Genomic DNA, 27,233 nt, shown 5'->3' on the forward strand with positions numbered 1-27,233 from the left:
CAAGGGCTGGGCGACTGCCCGGGGCGCTAGAGAAAGAGGGGCGCCATAACGAGCCTCAAAAGTAAATTTTATAACGTGTTTTCTACTTACTTTTTTGGTTTATATTCTTGTAAAGTAGTGGCAATTACATAACCATGGAAGAGGAGAGTTTCATAGTACTAAGGGGGCTGTATCGAAAAATGGAGAGATGGCATGTTACAACAGTACGTTGTATATTTATATATTTTTACTACTTGTAAATCCTTATTTTATTAGGGCTTAAGAGATTTTAAAATATGTACTAGGCTGATTATGTAATTCGAAGAAGAAAAAGAAAAAAGAAATATGTTAATTATAATATCGATATAAAAAGATATTCATATATTTTATGTTTTAAATAATAGGATTTTGGAGTGCCAGGACAACAAGATATAAATAAATGGATTTTTATTCGACGGAGTTGACATTTTAATGGCTCAATAATTTTAAAAGAACCGTTGTAAAATTGGTGCCGAAACACTGAGAATAGGTTGTATCGTTTAGAAGTAAAGTAAAAACGAGCAACATTGAGCCTGATATTAATTGTACCATCTTAAGAAGTGGCAAGATAATATCTCGAAATATCATGAGTGCTACGGATAGCCAAAATACTGATATGAATTTTCCAGAAAACATGATGGATATTTTAAAGGGAATATTGGAACAAATTAAGGAACAAGTTCGACGAAGTGACGAACAAGCTCGACGAAGAGACGAACAGTTTGAGAAATTAGACAAAAAGATTAAGGATCAAGCTCAACATTTTGACGAAAAGTTCGAGCAATTGCAGCAATGTAACGATGGCAAATGGGACCAAATACAACGACAGTTAAGTCAAATGAATCAGCAAATTACAGTTAGGTTCGAGCGTCATGATGAAGAAATGGGCAAGATAGTACAGAGATTCAACGAAGTTCAAGACTCTGTAGACATTGTAGAAACAACGGAGAAAGCAAATTTTGAATTTACATTAGTGGAATTTACGGATTTTTCACAAAAGCATACTGCCGTATTGGTTGAAACAGACTATCCTAACTTTTCTTTTCAGTCGAATATTTTTAATTGTCTTATGGACGCTGCGTGTAATGATGATTTTGGTATGTATCAATGTGCGAAAAGTTACGATCGTTTTCGTCTAGTGAATGCTATTGATTACTTGAACTCACAGTATCATGTTGAGTATATGTCATGTCATGATACTAATCCTGAAGATGAAGTAATGGTAATATAATCAATTAATGATATGTACACGACTTTAGTTCATGTAGCAGGAAGAAAGTTGATTCTAGTATTCGTGAAATTCAGAAAGAAAACGTGTGTTCCCACCAATGTTTGTAGTGATTGGCCGATTGAGTTGAATCTTTCAAATTGTACTTTCAACGAAGACCAAAATGATGTTTGTAGACAATCCGATGATCTTTCACAGAACGTGATGCAGTGCGTTGGTTTCCCTCATCCAAGTGTGATATTGCAAAATTTTGAAAATCCATCGATCGTGCAATACAGTAATAACCTGAACCAAACGAACCTTAATCGAAACCAAATTCGATACATTCATGTGAGATTAAAGTGTGATCCCAATGTACAAGATGATGTTAAATTAACGAGTAACGGTAATGTAACCGAACCTAATTACAATAGGAATAGAAACTGTGGTAGGATAGATTACCGTGAATATTGTAGAAAGAATAGGTACAGACATCTCGCCACCAGTAAAACGAACGAGAACCGAACCTAATTTTACCGGTAAGATAACCGACCTTAACCTTAGTAGTAATAGTAATAGTGATTGTGTAAATCAACCTAATCCTAGTGTAGTACGATTACGTACACCTAAGAAGCATGTAAGCGTTAGATCTAATTTCGTTCGATGGGGACTTCGTAGAAATCTCATAGATGGCGAAAATTCTCAAAGTAAGAAACGAAGAACTGTAGAAGTAAATAATGCACAATACCGTATTTCTGTTTATGACTTTCAATGCCACTTAAATTAATTCTTAGGTCATGTAACTTAAATTAAAGTTACGGCGTCTGAGAAAACCGTACTAAATTGATTTTTGACGTTAATTATTATGTTATGTTCTGATTATTATCATATTTCAATCTTAATCTATATTTTGTTCAAATATATATTATATCCGATCATTTTATGTTCAAAGAACTTCGAAATGAAATGTTATCACGGATTCAGTTTTAATTTGCCTAGAATATATGTATATCAACAGCTTTAGTTATTCGCCGAAAGTCAATGATTTAAATTTGTTAACAATTAACCTTTTTATGACCCATAACGGACTTAAATTAAGTGGCCGTAATTTTTTGTGTGCCTTGTAATCAACGATTATAATGAAATATAATTAATAATAGTGTTTTTAATGTAAAAATAAGAAAATGCATGTGTATTATGATATGGTATATTTTGTATGTACGAGGGGCACATAAGAAGTACCTAACGTTAACGGTCCAGAGTTCTTTTTCTTTTTATTGAATAAATAAATAAAAAGAAAAATCCGTCGAGCGCCATAATATACAACAGTATGTTGTATATTTATATATTTTTACTACTTGTAGATCCTTATTTTATTAGGGCGTAAGAGATTTTAGAATACGTACTAGGCTGATTATGTGATTCAAAGAAGAAAAAGAAAAAAATATGTTATTTATAATATCCATATAAAAAGATATTCATATGTTTTATATGTTTTAAATAATAGGATTTTGGAATGTCGTTGCGAAGACAAAAAAGATATAAATAAATGGATTTTTATTCGACGGAGTTGACATTTTAATGGCTCAATAATTTTAGAAGAACCGTTGTAATGTAGAATAAAGAGTGGCGGGGGTGTAAGTATTGTTTGTTTGTTTGCTTGTGTGTAGCTTTCCACGGTTATGCCTTAATGGCCAAAGGAGATGTGGACTAATTATAGTGGAATCCGAACCACTTTTATCGTTCAACAGTAATCCACCGGGAATTGGACCCGGTACCACAGAAGGCAGCCACAAGACCAAGCGGGGGGCGGGGTGAGGAGTTCGTATTGTTTATAGCGGGCCATATTCTTTGTGAAGTTTTCCTAGGTAATGAATGTCTTTTTGAAAAATGGGTTTAAAATATTAAAAACACTATGATAAAATGTAAAATATAGGCTAGTACTAGGAGGAGGGTGCCAAAATGTAACTTTGCCCGGGTTAAAATTTGGCCTGGTCCGTCCCTGCGTACTTTTTGTATATTTTTTTGGCCTTCCAGCTTCTGCTGGTCCCCACGCTACAGGGTTGCGGGGGCACTATTTACGCCTATGCTTCTAACGTAATTCAATAACTGCTTAAGAAATTCCACCATCAGCGTGGAAACGAGAATATATATTTTTTTAATAGTCCCATAGAACTTTTATTCAGAACGCCAGATGCAATTAAGTAGAAGGAGGATCTGATGTTTCCTAAGTAAGTTCCTTTCAGAAAGTTTGCTATTTCTTTAACGGTGATGTAAATAAACATACTCATCGTTATTAGCCCGACACCAAACCATCCTGGACAAATCCCTCTAGAACAATGATCGGCAAAACTTTATTCTGCCTAATTTTATTAGCGACTCAAAGGTGAAACACTTCCTAACGAAAGCAATGCTGTGTATACACTGCCTTGTGTAAAATATAAAAAAATATAAAGTGTTTTGACACAATATAAAGTGCTTTGTAATCTTTAGACACTTTTCCTATTCTTTTTGTCACTCTTGATTATGTAGGGCGGCCTCGAACAAATAAAGAAGAGGTAATATTACAGTCAAGGGGCGCAATAAATATATTAGAGATTTCTTTTGTTACCTAACCATGACGGCCTAGGGTCGTCTTCAGTACAATAAAAAATGTTACGTGATATTCCATTCACGAAGGAGGAAAGGATACTCTAAAGATATTTCTTATTCATTTTGTCTGCCCTGCTTGTCAGAAATTATATACTTTCTGTTGGGATGGTGCTGAAAAGAGAGAGGGGAAATAAAAAGTTGTGCTCCCTCATACATTTTAAATTTTGTTACAAGGTTGCTCAAATTATTACTAAAGAAAGCGCTTTAAACTAAGATAGGCCTATCTAAAGTTACTACATTATGTAAGGGTGGCATATTCAGGAATATTAATAATAATAATAATAATAATAATAATAATAATAATAATAATAATAATAATAATAATTATTATTATTATTATTATTATATTATTATTATTATAAATATTAATGTCTTTGGAGAGCTAAAATTATGTGACACGAATCATTACATCTAGAGCTTTAAGATGAGTGGTCATAGGGGAAGAAAAAACAGGATTTTTCTCTGTCTGACTCTCTAACGTAAAGATTATGTGCTGAAGGTAAGAAGCATAATGATTCTACAATAGGTTGTTTTTACGTAGAATATCAGTTACTTCAGTTCTCCTCCTTCGAGCTACTTACCTCATGTGGTAAATTCAAAAAAATTTCAATTTAAGACAAATACATTGTAAAACTTTTCCGTAATTAGATACATATAGGGAAAATTAAACATTTAATACGGAAATCTGTTATCAAAGTGTCGAAAAAAGTAGATAGAAGACTATCAAGTGAGAAACAGTGTGAAAGTTGATAAAATTCTCCAAATTAGAATTAACATTTACTGGAAAACATTCGTTATATACCAGTGAGCATGTATTGAGCAGTAAGCACAGGAGAAATAATTACGAAACTGTTTGCAAACATAATTATGGATGCTAATGCAAGTGCGACAACATTTTCTCTTTTTTGGTATCGTCATGAGTTTTACACATATATTACAATTTGATTTTTTTCCACATAAAAAATGAATAAAAAAAACATAGTAATAAAAATGACAACGGCACTTCCATGGGGTTCGAACCCACTACCTTCGGCATACAGACTCGTAGCTTAACTAACTGAGCTATTTGTTTTCTAACGTGAAATGAACCTGTTCTACTGTAAAGACGATCTTTCATTACGATTGTGCTAAGAATTCGTCTTTTTCCATAGGTAATTTCCACTATTTGCTCCATCTATACGTTAATACTTAGCATAGATTCATATATTTGAGTTCGCTGATAATGCATGTAATAAGATATATTAGAAGTGTTTCGTTAAAAGTTTCGTTTGTAGATCTAATCCACATCTCTCTCAACGACATAGATGTCGCTGCTTCGTGTTGAACTGCAGAATTCCCTCGCGTTCTTGAAAATTTTCCACTTTAGCAGATTTGGTGATTCTCGAGATTTCTGTCGATGTAATGTTTTTTGCTTCTAATTTATTTATTTTAAGCTAATATCTAACAAAAATATTAAAAACGGGTTTGTTATTAACCTGTCCTGCTGGGGAAACATTCCGAAATTTAAAGAACATATAAAGAAAACATATAAGGAAAACGGAGATATTTTCAAAAAACTTCAGAATAAAGAGACGCGTCATTTATTTTGCTCACTGTAGTACATGGGAGTTTCTATACTAAATAAAATATCTATTATGTCTCACGTGATGTGGTTGAACAGCAATGTTTCGTACATGTAACATAACACTATTAGTAACGATCGCGTTTTAACTTGAATGAGTCTTCTAACATCATCATTAAACTATTTTCAGGAAAAGGGATTTCGGACACGATGGGTCTACCAATATCATCGTTAAACTACTTTTAGGAAAATGACTTTCAAATACGTATCAATGAAATTAGAAATTTTAAACGACTGCATTATTTCCTGGATATAGGAAAAGTGCATGAAAGGAAGATTTGAGAAAGGAAGTTGGAAGGGAAACTCGCCAGCCAGAGATCACATTCGAATCTTGTGTAAATAAATTACTTGTCTGCACTGAAGCCCACCACGTAAATGAAAACGTATTAGAAACTGACTCATCCATAGATTATAATTTCTTACATCTTGCATCTTACAAACGAACCACTATTTTGTTTGTAAAGGCTTCTGAATTAGACATGTAGTTCGTTTTCATCTTCTGTCATTTACATGATAAAACAGGATATATTCAACATAAAGTTCTCATGAAATTCAGAACAGATGGCAAGATTAAGGGAAATTAACAGCTACGAATATGACACGTTATGATTAATCTAACAATTCAATGCTATGCCTTCTCTGCAAAAAGAATTCAACATCAGCTGAGACATCTTGGATTTACGAAAATAAATTAAATTTCTAGTCCTATGTACTACGCTTAAACTCTTTAGACTAAAGGGCACAGAAGATTTATTAAATTTAATGAATATGAAATAATTTATGAGATGATAATGGAAGAAATTGAACAAAATCTACGTACACGATGTTGTCCACCAGAAACTATATAGCCTACGGTTGAACGACGGATACTTCACGTCAAAGATAAGGTAAGGCTTTACTACTGAGTTCCCGTCCCCCTTGTTAAACCCACACTGAGGTAGCGATATGATTAAAGACAAAATACTGCGTAAGAATGTTAGCGTTTGCAATATAAATTAGAAAACAACATTCAAATAATATGTTAAGCCTCAGTTCAATGCACTACTTGTAAGGACTCCTGTTATGTAAAGCGAACAGTGGATATCACAATGGTTAATATTCACGGACGCCAAATCCGGAACTGCTCCGGATCTCGAGCACCCGTAGGAAGTTTTGTTAAGGTGCTGAGCACCTCAACGAGAATAAGAGAAGATAATTAGAAAAGAGAAAATAAAAGAAGAAAGCAACATTTTGAAAGAAAAGACGCGAAATTCTAATTTTTCGACATATTTCTTAACTGAGAGTAGGGTACGATTTTTTTTCGTAGAGTAGAGAGGATGAGATATAAAGTTTGTGTAGAGACTTTACCAGAAATAGAAACATGTAAAACTCGGAATTGTGGCGCTGGGGATCAAAAGTAGAAAAATCTTTTTCATTGTATTTCTCGACGAGGAGTCGATTTCATTTTAATGATACATTGAATGAATATTTGTGTCTTATTTTTAGCTAAAATTCATTATACAAAATATGACCTTATATTTTGTTCTATTTTATCTAATTTCATTATTTTTCTCGCTTAAAATTTGTAAATTGAAATACTAGCACTCAAAATGGCGTAAGAAGAACTAAGATAGAGGAATTAGAACCCTAGAATCTACCTGGTTACACTCTCATACTCTTATACACTAATGTTTTACACTGTGAGAGGAATAAAATACAATTTAAAAAATACCTAAAAAAATGCATCTTCAGGAGGATTATTTTTTAGAAATATTTGGGGCAGGACTCCCATAAGGCTGGAGATATTCGATACCTCCAGACACCTTAGTTATGACTATGAATTAGAGCATCCCACTAAAATTTTAAAGAAGGTAAAAACTCTAAGAACTTGTTTCCTTTAAATAAACTACGGATACACATCTAATTTCTCAGGTACCGAATTAGAAACAACATTTTCACTCTATCATCATAAATTAAAGAAACATATTTACATTCATAATATTTTTGCTTAATTTTCCCCTGTCACGCTAAATATACTGTGAAAAAATCAAAACTAAATTGTTAAGTACTTCCCTCGGGCCCAATACACAAAAAATGCACACGGAGAACAATTGGAAACATAGCAATCATTATTCTGTAAATGCTTGGAGATCAAATGTTTCTTTGCACATGTTAGATCTAAAAATACTAAAACTTCAAATCACTTCATGCAAAATGCAGCTTTCAACACAGCCAGAATTCTGATAACCCAGAGTCAAACAAAAAATGCATACAAGTTGAACCACTTAAAACGACCCACCCTTGCAACTTCTAATCTAAGTGACAGGAAAGTTTAAATTTTATGCCAAACAAATATCAAAAGGAGAAGTAATTTTAACATACTCCGATTAGCAGGGTTCTTAACCCAACATGAAGACCATATTTTTCAAATGGAACCTCGCCAGGCTAATACATACTTCCATGTACATGTTAAACAAAAACTTACAATACGTATTACATTTAGTGTTCAGTGTTACAAACTAAGGACGCTACGGTATCACGAACATCCAAATTTTGGAGTTGTCGACAACAGTTATAACGCAACAGAAACAGCCAGGAAAATGTGCATCCAAGGTACTTTCGTGTCGAATACTATGGTAACTACATGATACGCGTACTTAGGAATGAACGTAAGCAAGTTACAAGGAATTGAAAATTTGTCTGTATTGGAAAGGCTATATTTCGAAGAAATTCTTAGATAAATATCGCCCCCAAACACACAGATACGGATTTGATTTCTTGAAAGGTTCCTAGATACGATTAACTTGGCAACACTTAGGAACTGCGATTAAAATTACCTAATAGCAAGAACTTCTAGTAATTACAACTACCAAACACTACTATCATAATGTTATATGTAATATTAAAGGGAAGTAACGATTATTTTGACATTTCATACAAATACGTTATTTTAAGCAGTGTTGCAAACTTTACCAATGACGATAATATTAGCTGTTGTTCTTTCCCCAATTTTGCATCCAGTGGCCCCTATCTCGAGACACACGGTTCCTTCTTCGGGGCCAATGACCCACGGTACATAAGATCATATCCTATAAATTTTAGCAGGGATAACTTGGCCTGCCCCCTAAACTTTGGGAGAGTTACATAATACCACTTCTTTAAATTTTGAAAATTGTTAAATGTAAAATTTTGATATGGTAATATAGGACCAGAGTATGTACTTCTATAAGTTTGGGTGTTCCATCTAGTTTCCTTTTATGAATAAATAAATTACCAAATATTAAAATTTTGGAGGTTTCTGACTTATTTGATTCTCTTTCTTGAGGCTTAATTACCTTATGTGGTTATATGGTTGATTACAGGAGTTCATTCTCTTTCATAAGACATGGGTACATTGGCGCACTTATTTCAAAATTTAGGAGGAGAACATTGACTCATCCCTAAATTTGAGAATTATCAAAAGAAGAATTTGGTAAATATTTTATTGGACTCGAATATAGAACTCTGCAAGTTTGGGTTTTCCTGCTTATGCGGGTAAAAAGAATGTCGAATATTCATATTACCACCTATTCACCACGTGTTTGGTTATTGATCTAATTTATCGTGTTTGATGAACCTTTGATGAACGTTACGTGATTATATGGTTGAGTGCAGGGGTCCGTAATCTTTCATAGTACAAGAGTACAGTGATGTTAACTTTTCGAAATTTGGAATGCATTGGCTTTCCCTATTTATTTGGGAATTGTCAATTAAAAATAAAGCTTGATGAATGTTCCCTAGAACTCGAGATATAACTTCCTAAATTTCGGTGGTCCAGCTTGTCACTTTCTTCGGGTAAAGAAATTGTCAAAATGTTCCTATCACCATTTTTGCTTACCATTTGGTTGGTATTGACCTAATTTATTTTGTTACATTAAGGTTTAATACAACATATGGTGTTATGGTTGAGTATAGGGGTCTATTCTCTTCCATAGAACAAAGGTCATTGTTGCACTCCTCCTACATTTTGAGAGGATTGTATTGAAAAAACACTTAAATTTAAGAATTGTCAAAAAAAGAAAATTTGAGAAATGATCTCTAGGACTCGAATATAATAACTCTGCAAATGTGAGTGGCTAACTTTGTATCCTATATGATTAAAATGCCAAAATTTATACGTAAGTTACACTTTATATTTTGGCGGGAATTTAGAAGTTTGGCTTGAAATTAGAATTACCATCAGGCGGGATTTTGGATTAATGCCCAAAGTCCACAAATATGAGGCAATATTACAAGATATGATCATATGAATGAGTGCATTGATTTCTTCTCTTGAATAAGACATAGGTAACATAGTGCACCCCTTTGAAATTTTAGAAGGGGCCAATTCTTAAATTTTGCAATTGTTAAAAAACAAAAATGTGTAATTGTTCTCTAGGAGTATATACTTTTTGTAAGTTATGAGGTTTATCTCGTGTCCTGTTGGTAAATAATTACCAAATTCAAATTTGCTGGATGTTCATCTAATATATCGTCTTAACACTTCAAAACTTAGGGACAACTTATAGTCTAAGATCATTCGAGCAATCGGATTGATCGATCCCTGTGTCTGATTTATAATGTCACACTTTGAACCTTAAGGTAATTTATCCTTGATGTAGTTTAATGGATTTATCACTTTCTCTGATTAACTTCAAATTTCGGACTTGAAATAGAGATTTAGGGCATAAAACCTGATAGATAATTATTGATATAAAATAACATTTTTTACACTTTGAACATTAGTTTGCGGAAATGATTCATACGTAGTTTAAAGTCGCTTGTGGAAAGTTATCCTTAGTGAAATCTGATTAGTAAATCCCTGTCTCAAAGTCTAATTTTGGACTTGAAACCCGATGGCAATTATTGGAATCTATTGATATACATAAATTATCGCACACTTCGAATCCTAGGATTGTAGGTACGACTGATAGTCTAATATCATTTGAGTGAACATTTAAGATTTATACCTGATATGTAATTATTAAACTCGATTGATATTCAATAACAACGATTTCACGCTTCGAAGTTTAGTAACAACATGTAATCTAAGGTGATTAGTGGAAAGTTGTTCTTGGTTCAATATAATTGGCTGATCAGTGTAAAGATATTCTTCATGTAACTTGATTGGCTGATCACTTTCAAACTTTAGTCTTTGTTTAGTTTGTTTTAAAAGGTTTCAAAAGTTTGGTTAAATATTTTCGATTACTGTTTTTTTTAAATTTTAAGTTCCAAAAGCTCTGAACCTTAGGATTGTAGAAGGACTTGTAATCTGATATGTAATTTTAAAATCGATTGATATGCAACAATAAAAATTTCACACTTTCAACTTAAGTCACAACTGATAGGCTAAGATCATCAATGGAAAACTATCCTTTGTACAATCTGATCGGCTGATCACTTTCAAACTTTAATTTATTTTTCAAAAGTTTGCGAAACGTTTAAAAGTTATTTGATCACTGAACCTTTTCCAAATTTTGGAAAGGGAGCATCAATGTATTCATATCCTATGAAAGAGAATGGATCCCTGCACTCAACCATATAATAACATTACGTATTAAAGGCTCATCAAAGAAGGCCAATAACCATTTGGTAAACACATGGTTATATGAATATTTGGCATTTTTTTATCCACAGAAAAAGATAAGCAGGACCACCCTAACTTACAGTATAAATATTTGAAAGGATGATGACCATAATTCTGATTTTCAGCCACTGAATATATTTAAAACAAACTTAATCGCCATACCAACTCTAACTGAAACCCTGTAGCTGTGGGAATGTAAATTTAAGAAATCAATGAATGAGGTAGCCTATATGTATTGAAGACCTCCAACGATTATTGAATTGAAGTTCTTTAAAATGAATATTAACTCAGCATTGATTCTATTGAAAGGTATAATAGATTGACATATGTTCATAACACAACAGATTAGAATAACATGGTTTCCGAGAAAGAGAGCACGGAGACTCAGTGATGGAATGCTCACCTTTGGTGTGAAGATTCCTGGTTTGATATCAGACCATGTGCAATGTGGTGGACAACATCAAGTCTTTCCATTTTCTCGAAATTGCCCCGTTTCCATTTACTTCTGATTCCATTAAATTCTTTCATTACTAATCTAACTCTTTTAGCCTACAGGGCCTGTGAACAATCGTAAAACTTTTATTTCGTTTTATGACTTTTGAAATTTGACATATGCATTGTACGTAGCTTAATAACGGACCCTTTTCAAAAAAAATTAGAACAAAACAATAAGTAAACTAAAGTTCATTTTTCTAAGTAAAATAAAGCTCCTTCTTCTCAGAATATAATATAGCACTAGATAAGAAACAGTAGTAAGAAATCGTAGTTATTATATGGGTCACTTTAGAAAGTTTTCGAGAACTGGAAAACAAAGTACACCAAATTTTCATTTCAATTAGAATAAAGATTATGTATTCTTTTTCTTCTAATGAAAAATATTTACTGGTAAAATCATTGATATCATACCATTGGACGTATCTTCACAGTTACAGGTTGTGTAGAACTCCCAAGTGCGTTTTCAGCGTGACAGTAATATTCTCCTGCATCATCTTCGTCAATTTTGTTGATTGTTAAATGCATAACATATTTAGTTAGTTCCTAAAATAGAAAAATCTGTAGATAAGCATATACCTATTAAATATAATGTTCAACAATGTAACGAAACTCGAAATATGTATATTAATTTTATGCTAACGTTAATCAGTAACGGAATGGAATGATAAGATTACGTAGTCAATTCATAAGATTAAACTTAATAAGCATTCATAAAAGAGAACTTCATGTGTTTGTGACATATCACTTAAGCTTAAGGCACAGTTGTACTTTATTCTTTGATTCGAAACTCCCCCATTCAATATTTGAATCAATCTTTGCAGTACTGTGGCTTCATAATGGGGCCATCTATTAGAAGCAATACTTAGTCATCACACAATGAAAACATTACACTCTCATGTGTAAGGTGACTTATTCCACCGGTTTTGTACTGTACGGTTTTCATGCTACTTGTTACCAGTGATGATTTCAAGGGGTGGCCCGGGGGAATTTCTCCCGAGCCACAAAATTCCCCCCGGCTGCTTCAGGCTTCTCCTTATAATTATTAAAACAATTTGTGGAAAGTGTCGTTAATGAAATGCAGGAAAGATTTAATGATAAGACCATGAAATTGATTCTACTAAGTGCGTATTTTCAAAAGTTTCATACATTTTTACAGCTCAGTGAGAATGAATGTAAAGAACTCTGTGCTATATTTGGAATTAATGATGTCGATGTTGTCGTTGAAAATGTATATATATATATATATATATATATATATATATATATATATATATATATATATATATATATTTTCTTAAATATGTTGCACGCAGCAAACTTGGAGATTCTGGAACAGATGTTGCTTCTTTTATTTTAAAAGCTGGTATTGGTTACGAGGCTTTTAAACCTCTGGCTGAGAGTGTGTCGTGTATCCCTGTTTCTACTGCTACTGTAGAAAGGTCATTCAGTGCTATAAACAGAATCATGACAAAATTGCGAAATCGTATCGGTCAAGATATTCTTCAGACATGTTTAAAAGTATCGATCGAATGAGACATTGAGCCTATAGATTTTATTTACGAGGTTAACAGGTACGCTGTGATGAAACCCAGACACATTCGACTGATATAATTATAAAAATTCGACTGCTCTACAAGGGCGCCGATTTCTCTGTAAATTTGGGGGGGGGGCATTCAGATGCAGAAGGTATATATATATGAAGATTTTACGACAAATTGCACTCAAATTATGCCAAATATTGTATATTCATAAATACAATAGGGGGCCCACATGAATTTTGGGGGGCCCGGACCTCCTCGGCCCCCCAGGATCGGCGCTTTTGCTGCTCTAATTCGTTACATTTTTTAATGATTTGAAATGAGTTTGTGATTGGAAAACTCGTCAAAGCTTTTTCTTACATATATAATAAATCATTTTCATTTACAGAATTTGTGCGTACGTTTTATCAGTTAAATAAGTCTAGCTCGACACTTGTCTTTCAGGGTAATTAAACATTTTAATGCTGTAGATTTTTCGGTTAGTATTACCTTTTTCATATTGATAGCCTGTTGATTGCCATTTATTACCTCAAATTGCGTTATTGTCAGTGAGAAAGAAAGTGGAAATACTGAAATTTGAAGTTTAAGAATAGTGTTATGTTTAAGAGCTATTTAAGTTTAAGAATAATGTACTCGTATTATCAGTATATTATGATATTTATAATATATGCAAGTTTGTAACTTGTGCAGATTTCTCTGCTTCTATGAGACACAATTAAACGCTGTACGAATGATCAGAATAATGTATGTTCTTTATTATATTATCAAAATTTCCTTACGTCATAGCCTCGTTTATGCTCAGTGTAGGTTAGCAGTATTTGTGTATGTGTGTGCGCTTGTGCCAGTGAATTGTCAGTTCAAATATATAGGAATATCGACAACCCAACTTCCTAAAATTTAAAAATTTGCTCTCTATTAATAAACTTTACCTATAAAATATTTTAATAATGTTTTACAATTTTTGTCGTCCTTTACAGAATCAATAAACATTTATGCCCCTTCTTCAAAGTAGAATTAAAGCGGGAACTGCTGTAGGACATTTACGGTTGTACTTTTCTCCCCCCTTGTGCATTAATATTCCCCCTGGGAAAATGTTTTGAAATCATCACTGCTTGTTACATGAATTATTATGTGACTTCTTGGGGACTTTTGCTACATACGATTAACTTTATTAAGAAATTGACCTAAATTAAATAACTTGTATTTCATTTTGTATCCAAGTACATAATACACAAAAGGGACATATTATCATTTAATTTCTTATCGATTTATTATCTCATGTGGCGCAGATTACATTAATTTCTTCTTTGGATTATGTAGTATGCTTTCCCTTGATAAATTAGATTGTCATGGAAACATACAAAGCACATACTGTACAATAGTTCCATTACCCTAAAGGAAACAAGCAAAGAAGTGCAGTGATCACAGAACCATAGCCTTATTTCCCACACTGAAAAGATTATTGCGAGCATACTGAACAGGTGGCTCGAAAGAAAAATAGAAGAGATATTGAAGGAAGATCAATTTGGATTCTGGAAAGAAAAAGCCACCAGAGATGCTACTGGATTGACGATAATTATATCAGAAAGAGTTCTTGATGTAAAGGAAGAGTTATATTTGTGCTTCATCGACTGGCAAAAAGCTTTCGACCGAGGAAATTGCACCAAACTTCTGAAAATACGAGGTCAACTGGAGAGACTGACAAATCATTCGCAACCTGTACATAGAACAACGAATGAAGTTGCTCTTGAATGAAGAAGAAACCAATAGTGTGGAGACTGGAAGAGAAGTCAGATAAGGATACAGTATGTTGCCCCAAATATTCAACATTTACAAGGAATGTTTAATAAAGAAAGCATTAATAGAAATTAATTTCAAGATTGGAGGGCAGACCGTTACCAGGTTCAAGTATCCCCATACCGTAAGCGTCGGTGCACCACCCATGGGCAACTAGAGATATCTCGTCAAAACTTGGCGGCCCTGCAGCGACGATCCACGGTGGCCTCACTTCCATTTTGAAAATTATACCACCAGCGGCAGAGACGGGACGAAACGCCAATGAACAACAAAATTACTACCCCAAAATATGTTAAATCGCCTATATGAGTGATTTGTTATATTAAGGAGAGTCTAAAAAACACTTTTAAAAAAGTGTCCCGGGGTGGGCGCGAACCACCAACCTTTAGATTACTAGGCGCGTGCCATTCCGACTTGGCTACAGAGGCGATGAATAAAAGGTCACTTGTAGAGGCATAAATCCTTGAGGTATTTTTAATTTGGCTAATCAGAGTGCTCCTGTAACCATGTATATTCGACAATAACCGTTTGAGATCAGATAAAATCCGTTTGCCATGTAATTTTATAACAAAATGATGCGCGTCTCTTTACTTTATTTCATGGTTCTCCCATATTCACTTTCAAATGATCGGCTACAGTTGTCATCTAAATTCATACAATTATACACACTCATCTTAAGATTTTCTACTTCATGATATAGAGCCAGCGGTTACTCTTGACCCCGGAGCTTACTTTAGGAACAATTCGACAGAAAAGAAAATATTTAATAATAATCGCATGCACATGACTGGCGATAGTTCGTGGTGGTCCCTTCACGATTCTCCACGACAAATCGTAGACCAAAATGAAGTCCTCGCTGCTACGCGGTGGTAAATTCAATACCCCGACTCTAGCTATCTATTTCGACTCGACGAAACCCTGCCGCCAGTGGCACACTAGCGGCAGTCCTTCGACGCGTCGGTATAGCGAAAATCGACATTTACCGGCAAGTGGGCCACTAGGTATTGGTGACGTTTACGGCATGGGAATGCTAATCATACAGTTATTATAACTAGAACCAAAGAACTATAGGAGATGATTGACAAAATAGGTTGGCACTGAATTCACAATGGGAAATAATATGGAATAGAAATCAATATCGAGAAATCGCAAGTCATGCGAATATCCCATGGAAAGCCCTTATGGGTCAGAGTACAACAAGAACTTGAAGAGAGAGATAATTTCAAATTTTTGGGAGGTATTTTGACGAGATTCGCTTACTGCACCAAAGAGATCAGGTCAAGAGTTATCATAGCCAAAAAGGTATTCAATAAGAAAAGATCACTCTTAACTAGAAGGCTTGATATTGGAATAAGGAAGAAGCTTGTCAAGTAATATATATGAAGTATTGGAATGCATAGATTAGAAACTTGGACATTACGGAAGCTAGATAAGAAATATTTAGAGAGTTTAAAATATTCTGTTGGAGGAAGATGAATAAGATCAAATGGACGGAGAGAATAACAAATGAAGATGTTTCAAAACGAGTAGGAGAGAAGAGGACACTATTAGCCAGCATCCTACCAAATATCACGTCAGTCTTCAATAACCTGTCAAATTCTATGGAAATACAGAATTCCAAATGATCGAATGGTTTACGGTCCTTATGTATGACACCACAAGCACCACCAAAAATATAAATGAATGCCGCAGAATTTTGTTCACGAAAAGAAACAGATCAATCAAAAATATCTCACCAACAGCAGATGAATTAAACCTACATGTGGAGCGTGCGATTCTGCACACAATGATTTAGAAACAGTATCTTCAATGAGAAATGAAGATTCCACTATTTACTTACTTTGGATGGAAAAGGAGTCTTCTAGTGGATATGAACCACTCTGGAGTCTGTACAACGATCCCAGAGGTTTCGAAAGCATGTTCTGAATTGCTGCTGTCACGGTAAAGTAATGTACAGGGTGTGGCAGAACCAACTAATCAGTTTTAACGAGCAATAAAAAGTAAATCTGGATATATAGGGAAAAATGTTTTTATTTTCTAAATTAGTACAATATACCATTTTACATTCATTTAGTTTTGAAAATAATGTCCTCAAGATGGCGGCCGTTAGCATCAATACATTGTTGTAGACGATCCCTGAAGTTTCGAGCAGCTCTTTCACACATATTGCGGGGTATGGCATTCACTTCGTCAATAATCCGCTGTTTTAACTCTGGTAGGGTGTGAGGGCGGCTATTGAAAAGCTTTCCCTTCAGATATCCCCAAAGAAAGTAGTCACAAATGACAAATCTGGTGACCGCGCAGGCCACTCGACATCACCCTTCAAAAAGACGAGGCGTCCCGGAAACATTTCTCTCAAAACATCAAGTGAAATTCGGGCTGTGTGAGCTTTAGCCCCATCCTGTTGGAACCACAAGTTTCCCAGTCCATGTTGTTCAACAATCTCGTCCATTCTGGGTTGCAGAAATTTTTTCAATATTGAAACATAACGTGTGGAATTCACTGTCACGGTCACTCCCTCCTCCTCAAAAAAGTAAGGGCCTACTACGCCAAATTGTGATATGGCACAACACACTGTCACTTTAGGAGAATGTTGCTGTCTTTCATGAATAATTCGGGGGTTACTTTCAGCCCAGTAGCGAAAGTTTTGCTTATTCACGCACCCACTAAGATGAAAACGGCATTGTTAAGTGGAATGTTGAACTGCCGCCGAAAAGCTCGTCGTGTAGCGATTACAGATCTGTTGTTTTCATAATAAGCGCGAACGGCAAAACACGATGTGCACCGGTCCAGACCATATTAGCTACTGAAATGGGGTCAACGACTGAACAAAGGCAGACCACGTGCAACTGCCTACCCCCACTACAGCTCTCGTGGTAATCGATAGAAACTGCTTAGTCGGTTCTGCCGTACCCTGTATGTAAGAAACTGTAGGTGTCAGAGAAACAACCATCCCTGCATCTCACTGTGTGATTGCGATGGATAATGCGCTGAATAAATGCATTTGCTGTACTTGAAAATTTCGTTTTACTGTTTGAAATGTTTCTACAGCCAGCAGTGTAAATGTTACTATTAGTGTAAACTTTTTCTTTTTTTTTAGAAAGGGGGTTTAAAATGTAATTTTAAATTATTAATGGAAATAGCAACTGGAATAGCATTATCTGATGGAAATAGCAATAGTAACCTCTTTCCAGTGTGTAAAGTGATTAGTCAGTTCTATTTTGCATTTGTTTTTTTTTTTGTTTTATTTTTTAAATTATCCAAATATATTTATTGATAAAATATCGGCATACTATGATAAGTTAAAAAGAAAAATAGTGCATGCCATAAGATAAGTAATTCTCTGAAACGAATGCTAGTAGTGAATCTAATAACATTTGAAATGTCTGAATCGGGAATAAACAAGCAAAACTACACTATTTTCTTTCATATTTTAACTTACAATAAATCTGTTCTCTTAACTTTGTAACGGTAAAGATGTTAATTTTTTTTAATTGACTAATTTTAATTACAACCTATAAATAGAGAACAGTACACTGCATATGCACTTTTATTGCGAAGTAAGTTACATTTCATAAAAAATCTGTGAAAGCTTCAACATCAACAAAAATACTTAAAAAATATTTTTCTCAATTTTGGCGTAGACAAACATGGTGTTAAGAAATAAATGTTGCCCTACACCCTCCTAAACTTGCAGGGGTGCTAAGATAATTGCAATATCGGGTATTCAACCGATTATCTAGAATTTGAGCCTCTAACTAGGCTTGTAAACCTCTTTGGGTATTCCCCCTTTCGTTTACAGCGGAGGAAGGCGAAATTTTGAAAATTCCAAATTCTTCCCCTCCTCCCCTTGTGGGACATTCGAGGGGATAAAATGTATACCAGACGGTAGCTAGTTTCTTCACAAAAAAGTTAAGATTACAATCATCCTTATATCATACCGAGATGGGTAGTTTTGTCGTCCGAAAGGTATGCTTTAATATGGACTCTTTGCGCGCCTAAATCTATTTCTCCCCCTCCCCCCTCTGCTCGGAGGGGGGGTACGAGTTGTGTCTCGCCGATTTTTGACTGAGATCAAGTTATAGAAATTTTGTGCAAGATTTCATGCTAGTATCCAAATATGAACTATCGAAAGACTAATTCACCTTAAACAAAATTCTGGTTTGGGTCTCATTCGTATAAAACACTTTACTTTGGTTTAATTTTTTTTTAACACTAAACAATTACCTTTAGTTAAAATCGCAACACTACATTAATCTAAATGAAGAATTGACATTATTGTCCATTGTAATTTATTCTTATTGGTTAATAAGATTAAAACTTCTATAGTGCGGCTATTAGGAACTGGCCTTATGATTTGACTTTTGCAATGATTAAATTTGATAAGCATTTTAAAAATATATCTATTTTTTAAGGACTTTATAACAAAGTGAGAACTGGTCGATGATGGGTTATATATAGTTGGAATTTGATGTTATTGGAGTTTACACCTCTGACTTAGAGTATGCACCAAATTTCAAGCTGTACGAACTAAGGAGTCGAACGTTATGGAGGATTCAAAGCTTTGCAAAACATGTAGATACTTTTAAGGCTTTTCTAATCTTAGGGAAATAATGTAACTACACAGACTATAAATATGTGATGCTATTTGAATAATCAATAGGTTTCTGTGATTCATGATCTGGTCAATAGAACATAACAAAAAGCAATCTAAATCTTACCGTGTGTAATAAAGGAAACTTGGAACGTAACATTAATTTCTTATATTAGGGAATTATAATTAAAGAACGATGTTTCCTATAAGGAAATACTATTTAAGAGAGAAAAAATTAGCTTACATCTCTTGCTGGTCCCGTATTAATGTCGTATTTTCCACCTTGTATTACAGGTACTCGTCCATTAGGATCCCTCCAAAATAACATCTTTGGTTCTGGATGTGCATCAACTTGACACTCTAGCTCAACTGTGTCACCTAAATATGCCATCGTGATAGTTGATGAACTGATATTTGGTTTATCTAAAAGCAAAAAATAAAGTTGAATTTATCTGCAAATAAACATGCCCTTTTGGCATAGTTGGAAACAGTGATGATTTCAGATTTATTCCGGAGGGGAAATTCAATACATTGGGAAGAAAAGTATGTCGGTGAAAATAATAGGAATCCGCATTGAACACAATAAAAGACATCATCCCTATACTTCTCCCCTAAGTAGTTCTGGGGGTAATTTCCCACCAGGCCACCCCCTGAAATCATCACTGATCACAACCACTGAAAACTGACCAATTTACAAGAATAGGGGAAGGTCGTCTGGTATCGGACATCTTAGCTTTTTTTCGTTTGTCAGGCTGAAAAATAGCTATATCAAATTAATGTACAAAATGATATCTTGGTATCTTACACACAACATGTTAAAGGTGATTTGACAGGTAAAAACTAATAATATATATTTTTGTAAAAAAAAAAAAAAAATCAAAGGTAACACAAATTAGCGTTCTTAAAAAGTGGAGGGTGGTATCGGACAAAGAAAATTAGTCTTTTGAGATAATTTAATAGCAGAACAAATTGCAAATATTAGCTTACAGAAGTTCTTACACACAAAATACAGTTTTATTACGCTTAAAATACAGCCTAAAATAAAAGTAAAAATAGATCTTAAAATTCTTAGTCTCATCAAGAGTTGTTATTTTTTATTCTGGCACAAATCACAATGATAAAACAGCCTGCCTTCAAAATTTGCACATTGTTCATGGACCAAATCTTTACATATATTGCGCTGTATCCAATCATCAAAAGACTCCCCGCATATTATAATGTTTAGTTTTTTAGGAAGTTCGTAAACTAGTTTTAAAACTTCTGGTATTCGTAGTAGCATTAGACTAGTTAACTATACAAACCTTTACATGATTGTATAGTACTTCTTCTTGGTCACGTTCTACTAAATGTGCCTTTGTTAAAGTAGCAGCGAGGCTTAACTGTTGTCTTCTTCCCTTCCGACAGTTTTTCGACACGATCTCCTAATGTGCTCTAAGGAACACCATATCTAGCACTGGCCGCATGTGCTTCTTTGGAAATAACTTTGACCATGGCCAACTTCATATTTTCTTCATCCAAATTGCCACGTATTTTCCCCATGGTTTCTTGAAAAAGCCAGAAACCATTAAAAAAACGTCAAGTTTACTTACCAATGTTGTGTCCGATACCACCTGATTCCATTTTGTCCGATACCAGCCGAAGGACTTGCAACTTATGAATGGCTATCTACCGGCTTGTAACACAATGAATGCAACTATACGCCTAAATTACAATATATGTACACCCTAATAGATGCTGTGATAGCAACAATATATCAATACATTTACTTTATGAAAAGTTGCAGCCACCCAAATTTATCTCCATGCACCTGATCACTCGCAAAAATACAAAAACCTTGAAGCACGAGATACACCGTTCATCGGACAAATCCACTATGGCGTGAGTTTGGCTAATTCATTCCGATCAACTCACTGTATGCTTGATAGGTGCCGTCTTAAGCAGAAAATAACGAAAACTGCTTTTGTCCGATACCACCCGCTGTCCGATACCAGACGACTTTCCCCTATAAGATTTAATTAGAATCTTTTACTTTTAAAATCGCAGGTGCTATGCCAAATTATTACATACTTCAAATCTTTATATTAAACGTAAACTTCCAATAACACACTTATTTACATTGTTACAAACTGAGGACGCTACTGTGCTAGCCTTTATGCAGATACAAAGAACCACCATTAACACATCGTCGTGAGACACTTCTTAGACATTACAGTCCATGTTTGTTCTATTTTTGACCAACCTTGCGGCTTTCCGTTCCGTGGTAGCCAGATTTGTGATCAGTATGTAGCACGTGCTTGCGCTACACGCTCGTAGTACGTTCGTACGTTGATCGTCTCTTTGTTTGCTATATGTTTGTGCTTCTCCACAAGGATATTGGCCACTAAGGCTCGACGTTCGCCTTATCATACATCCGAAAGCACACAAGTACCCATATGGAGATAAGCAAGAGTTAGAAGTGTTGCTGGAACAGTTCCCAAACTTTGATGTGTCTTATACGCCTGGGTCCAGAAGAGAGAATTCTGTTGACCGTTCCTTCATCATATATGAAAACAATTCGGAATTTAGTATGCATCATCTGTGTTCAATCTTTACTGCAAAATAACAGTAGTAAAGCTTGTTCTCGATCACGTACGTCAGATTCTGCTGCGTCCTCTGCTTATCTGCACTGAGTTACAAAGCGTTGTAATAAGCCTTTTGTGATGTCTTTACAAAACACCCTTTAGTGCAAGACATTTTTGAGAGATGTCATCAGCTTGAACAACAAATTATCATCATAGTCTATTGAACGCCGGAAAATGCTAGCATCCGGGAAGATAAGCGTGCTGACACAGCAGCCAAGAATGTCGTTTTGGCAGTTGTTGCACTGGACCACGCTCCGTAGCTATTTTGTCCAATAGATGCACTCCCATTGAGAAGTATCTTGCATCCAGGCAAATGAATTAGCAGACGCCAATTAGCAAACGTCGACGTATATTAGCCATCCGAGATGAGGTGATCTTGACTTATTTTTATAGAATACTCTCGCTTAATACATTCTTATTTAGTGTGTTGTCCTAACCGTCCGTACTGTGAACACTATATAGTTCCATTGAGATTCGGCACATTCTTGTCGAATATTAAGAATACTCTGGCCTTAGAGAACACTGTGGAATGCCTGAAAATCTTAGTCAGGGACTTAGGATAACGTGGTCTTCAGTGCTGTATTCTAAGTTTCATTCCTGAAATTGGAATAGTTAACGCACTATAAGGTTTTCTTATTAGATTTTTGGAGTCATATGTTATTAATACTGCTATTTTTGAATTATCTTCTTGTTACGTACATAATTTGCATATTTTAGTCTTTCTACGACTTCTTTTTTTAATATTTTTCTGTTTTAATACTTTATTTTGTAAATACCTTAATTTGAAATACACTTTCTAAAAATATAAATTTTTAATATATCTTGTGTCGGCCATTGGTCTTATCGTAACAAGGACAAATAGCCTTGTAGCTCCCATTAAGCCATAGTCATCTATTCAATCAAATTTTGAAGTAAAAGCACAAATAAGACGAATGTGGACTGTGAGTCTTTTGATGATAGGAACATGGGACTACAACCAATAAATTCCTTTTGACATGGAGAATTGCTATTCACAAGGTGTTTATATCTTGTTCGTGTCCGAGGCCGTGTTCGACGTCATAAATCCTAGATGGCCGCGGTGGCTAATATGGGAAATTATGAAGCAATTTAATTTCATATTTCTACCTTTGTAAGCCTAGTCAAAATAGAAAATGACCTAGAAGAAACTGTTATAGAAATTATTTTTTATGAACAGAAATGTCCGCTGACAAAAAATTCGATTAGATGTTATTTAAAGCATTATTAAAAGGTAATTACTGAAAACATCACAGATAGCTGTGTCGGTTCGCCATCTTCTTATTCACTGTTTTTGTTTAGGAAACGAAGATTATTCTAATAAAAACGTAATATTATAATATTATGTCCTTGTTTATTGGTTTTCTTGTGCATATTTTTATCGTGTGTAGATTTTATTATCTTTCTTCGCATAAGTAATGAAGTATCATGACCATTATTCTGTTTAAAAGGAACTACCATTTTTTTAATGCTTCACTCTGACTGGTAACATGGATACTTCGTTAGTATCCTACTAGTCATCATGGCTGTGCAGTATAGGACTATGGAACCCGATAAGTGTGTGATTTGCCAAGAGGGCGGGGATTCAGACATTAGCAAGATGACCTGGAGATGCCTTCCAGCTCTCATAAATGTTCGTTTAAAGCGGGGAAACAAGACACTTCATTCCTATTTAACATAGGTCCCTTGCATGGAGGAGCCACCACAAGTGTTTGTTCATAATCAGTGCCGTGTCGTCGCTTTACCAGTGACTTCTATATCCAAAGAGATATCTCAGACATGTCACGCAGCGGATCGCAAATAAAGAAGAGAAGATCACGATCACACAAGGATGTATTTGAATGGGAGATTGATTACTACTTTTATGGAAAACCTGCTCAAAAAATGGTTTTCACCCGTATAGAGTAGCTAAATGGAGTGCTCAAACAGTTGAAATACGTGAGAAGGTCCTGTCAATGTGCAGAATACGTCCAAACGAGTGGGCAGTCAGTCGAGAGTCTCCTCCTTCAGTGTTCAGATCTAGTTGCTGTGGAAGCGGTGAATCACAAGAGTTGCTACTCACGGTTCATGACCCAGAAGGAGCCAGGATCTCTCACTGTGTGGAAAAGTAGTCGTGTCACAGGTCGTCCGACAGATTCAGATATGATGCACGCGTTTAAAGTGCTGTGTTCATGGCTTGACAAATATGCAGGAACAGCATTATATACTGTGTCAGAGCTCCGCGAAAAGATGGTGGAACAATCTAGCACTGACAATGTGTATTCAGTGAAATGGCTAAAAATGAAGCTGCAGGAAAAATACGGACATCTTTCTCTGAGATAAACGGAAGATCGGATGTTGTCTGCTTTCGAGAGATGACGAGCTTTATTATTACCCACAAATAGTATGAACAAAACTGTGAAAATCTCGAAGAAGAGAAAGAGTGCATCATTAAAACTGCTGCAAAATTTATTGTAGCAGACTTACGATATTATAAATTTGGACGTGACACTTACCCTTCACCAGATAACATCCATCATATTGACAAATTTTCTAGCATCTTACCTCCATCTCTGTACACTTTACTCGGCTATTTGGTTCCATCAAAGCTAGAGCTGTGTAGTATTGGACATGTCACAGTGCAAGCAGCTTTACTCTTCAGCGTAGGAGTGGAATTGGATCATGTCTTTGGTTCAAAGTGGCTGATTAATGAGATGGCATCGTTAGGATATTTCGACTTATACACTGAAGTTACAAAGTGTAAACAGAGTGAATTGAAATGAGTAATCCCCATGCCATCTCTTCAACTAATCCAGCACCATTATTTGCCCAATGGCCAGCAGATAACGTGGATCGTAACATCGGGACACTTGATGGCTCAGGAACATTTCACGGAATGTGTATAATTCGTGCCTGTACTTACGTAGGCATCCCACAATCACCATATTGCACTGTTCCTAGATCACCAAAAGCAGTGCAAGCTGCAGATGTAACCCAAAAGTATGGCATCAACATAACATATCCTCCTCCGACACAAACATCTGTTACGTTATAATCCCAGAACCTGAAATTCAAGTTCATTCTTTCCTTACAAACACCATACATCTTACCAGCGTCTATGAATCAGGACATTCTTTGACATGCGTGATTGCTGTTTCCACAGTCAAGAAATGACTCTTTAAATTGGTCTGGATATATGAAAGCGCTTCCTTCGTGCACTTCATCTCCGTCAGCCGAAATCACCCTTTTACCATTAATCAACCTGGACGTGTTTGTACAGCACGTCGAAATACATATGTGAACAGGCTGAGCTACTGGAAATAACAACGCTTTGTGTTATATTTGACCAACATTTATGGATCAAAGCAGTAAACATCGTCGTAAGAACTGATCTTAACATAGTATGCATCGTATGTAAACTTGGTGCATTCCATATGCTGATGAGTTTTCTCGGAAGTATTGCCAATGTCAGGACCGGTACGGGTTGTCAGAAATGACGGTCAACATTTATGCTGGTCACACTGTTTGACATATACTGTCAGGGAAACAGTATTTCAGACCTCTATGTGGTCACTTGTAGATTCAGTCTGCACTTATGTCCCGAATTTTACCTAGAATAGTACAGCCTCCAGGCGAAGATGGCAGTGAATACTAGAATGATGACATGTACTTCTCTGAAACAGATCTCAGAGATTTGCAGTCCTTAGTCACAAATCTTATTGGAAATATTGAACTCAATGACCAAGACTTGTGTGTCTTAAACAAATTGGAAGAAAGTATCAGGGTATGTAAGGAGAGACTAGCGAAGTCGTTCCATATTGCTAAACTGTGAATACAATATCTTGATTACATTGCGACCTTGTAGATGTTCATAAGAGCTGAACGGAAAGGGAATTTGTATTGTACCTCGTTGCAGTTTCTCGGATGTTATCTCTTTTTGCAGCAACCGGGAATAATATATATGTCAAATGCGGTCGCCTGTACCTGCGGATGATGTCCGAATTACGTGTAACCCACCAATGGCTATACGATCAGTTCCACTTGTATGGCAATCATGTTGTGCGACGGACTTCTGGTCATTGGAATGGATTGTCAACTGATTTTGCAATAGAATAATACGTAATTCGAGTTATGAAAAGTCGAGGAGAGCTGACACATGGAAGAAGCAAGGTGGAAAGCGCGTGTGCGACGTGGATTCACAGTTTCCACATGTGTGGAGCAGTACATGTCTCAATGACTAAACTGAAGGGAACTGAGTACAGGCAACATGCAGATATGTTTCCGTCAAGAATAGCAAGAGACAATAAGGATCTGCAGTCCTTAATTACTTGGTTGGAATGTTACTCCCCTTTTTCAGATTCAGACTCGCCATTGAAAAACATTGTAACAGGACTTGCTCTTGGTGACACAGATCAGATCAACTGTGAGGATGCTGATAATGTTGGATGGGCTATACAGAATTCCATAGATGGGAAGGAATATGCCTCAGCTGTCTTGAAGAGAGGTGATCAAGTGAAAATCTTGTTGCATTTAACCAAAAGTGTACGAATTGGGAAGGAATGCGTTCACATTGGAGAATCCACTCTGGTTTGGAGGTTGACTACCGTGACAGAAAGAGAGGAAAACTTCATGAATCATTTCGTCTATGAACTTACTCAAACACCGACATCTCTATTTAAGGGCAAGTTTATGCGGAAAGGTTCCAAAGCAGCTGCTGCGCGTGCTCTCACTCAAAACTTAGAGAATACCCCTGATGATCCAGAAGTAGTATGCGTTATTAATAGAGGCTGCTTGCTGCACCATGTAGTGTGGCCTAAGATTGGAACTTGGGATGATGTGGCGACTTTGTACTTGAATTACTTGAGTAACCACTTCGGAAGAAACTGTGTAATAATCTTTGATGGATATCCAAATGGACCTTCCGTTAAAGATTACGAGCATGTGCGTTGAGCTACAGCCTTTCGCACCTGACATTCACATTATTTCTAGTATTGCGGTGTACAAAAATCAGCAATCTATGCTCCGCAACGGAGGAAACGTGAAACGTCTCACATTATTTCTGTAAGATGAAAAATATATTTCAAGCTAACGGTTATCAAGTGCACATGGAAA

At 35.4% G+C, this 27,233-nt stretch overlaps 1 protein-coding gene across 5 annotated transcripts in view; it reads right to left on the reverse strand.

Moving 5' to 3' along the window:
• LOC145662786 (Ig-like and fibronectin type-III domain-containing protein 2) overlaps nucleotides 1–27,233 on the reverse strand; it is a 1,216,055-nt gene that overhangs the window by 132,520 nt on the left and 1,056,302 nt on the right. For all 5 annotated transcript variants that reach the window (XM_081728668.1, XM_081728663.1, XM_081728665.1 and 2 more), the window contains 2 exons: nucleotides 19,751–19,929; nucleotides 11,989–12,120 (listed from right to left, as the gene is read on the reverse strand). In XM_081728668.1, the coding sequence (XP_081584794.1) occupies nucleotides 11,989–12,120; nucleotides 19,751–19,929 (311 nt within the window). The remainder of the gene's footprint in view (nucleotides 1–11,988; nucleotides 12,121–19,750; nucleotides 19,930–27,233) is intronic.

The sequence above is a fragment of the Thermobia domestica genome, chromosome 10, assembly GCF_964235325.1.
Source record: "Thermobia domestica chromosome 10, izTheDome1.hap1.1, whole genome shotgun sequence".
NCBI lineage: Eukaryota > Metazoa > Arthropoda > Insecta > Zygentoma > Lepismatidae > Thermobia > Thermobia domestica.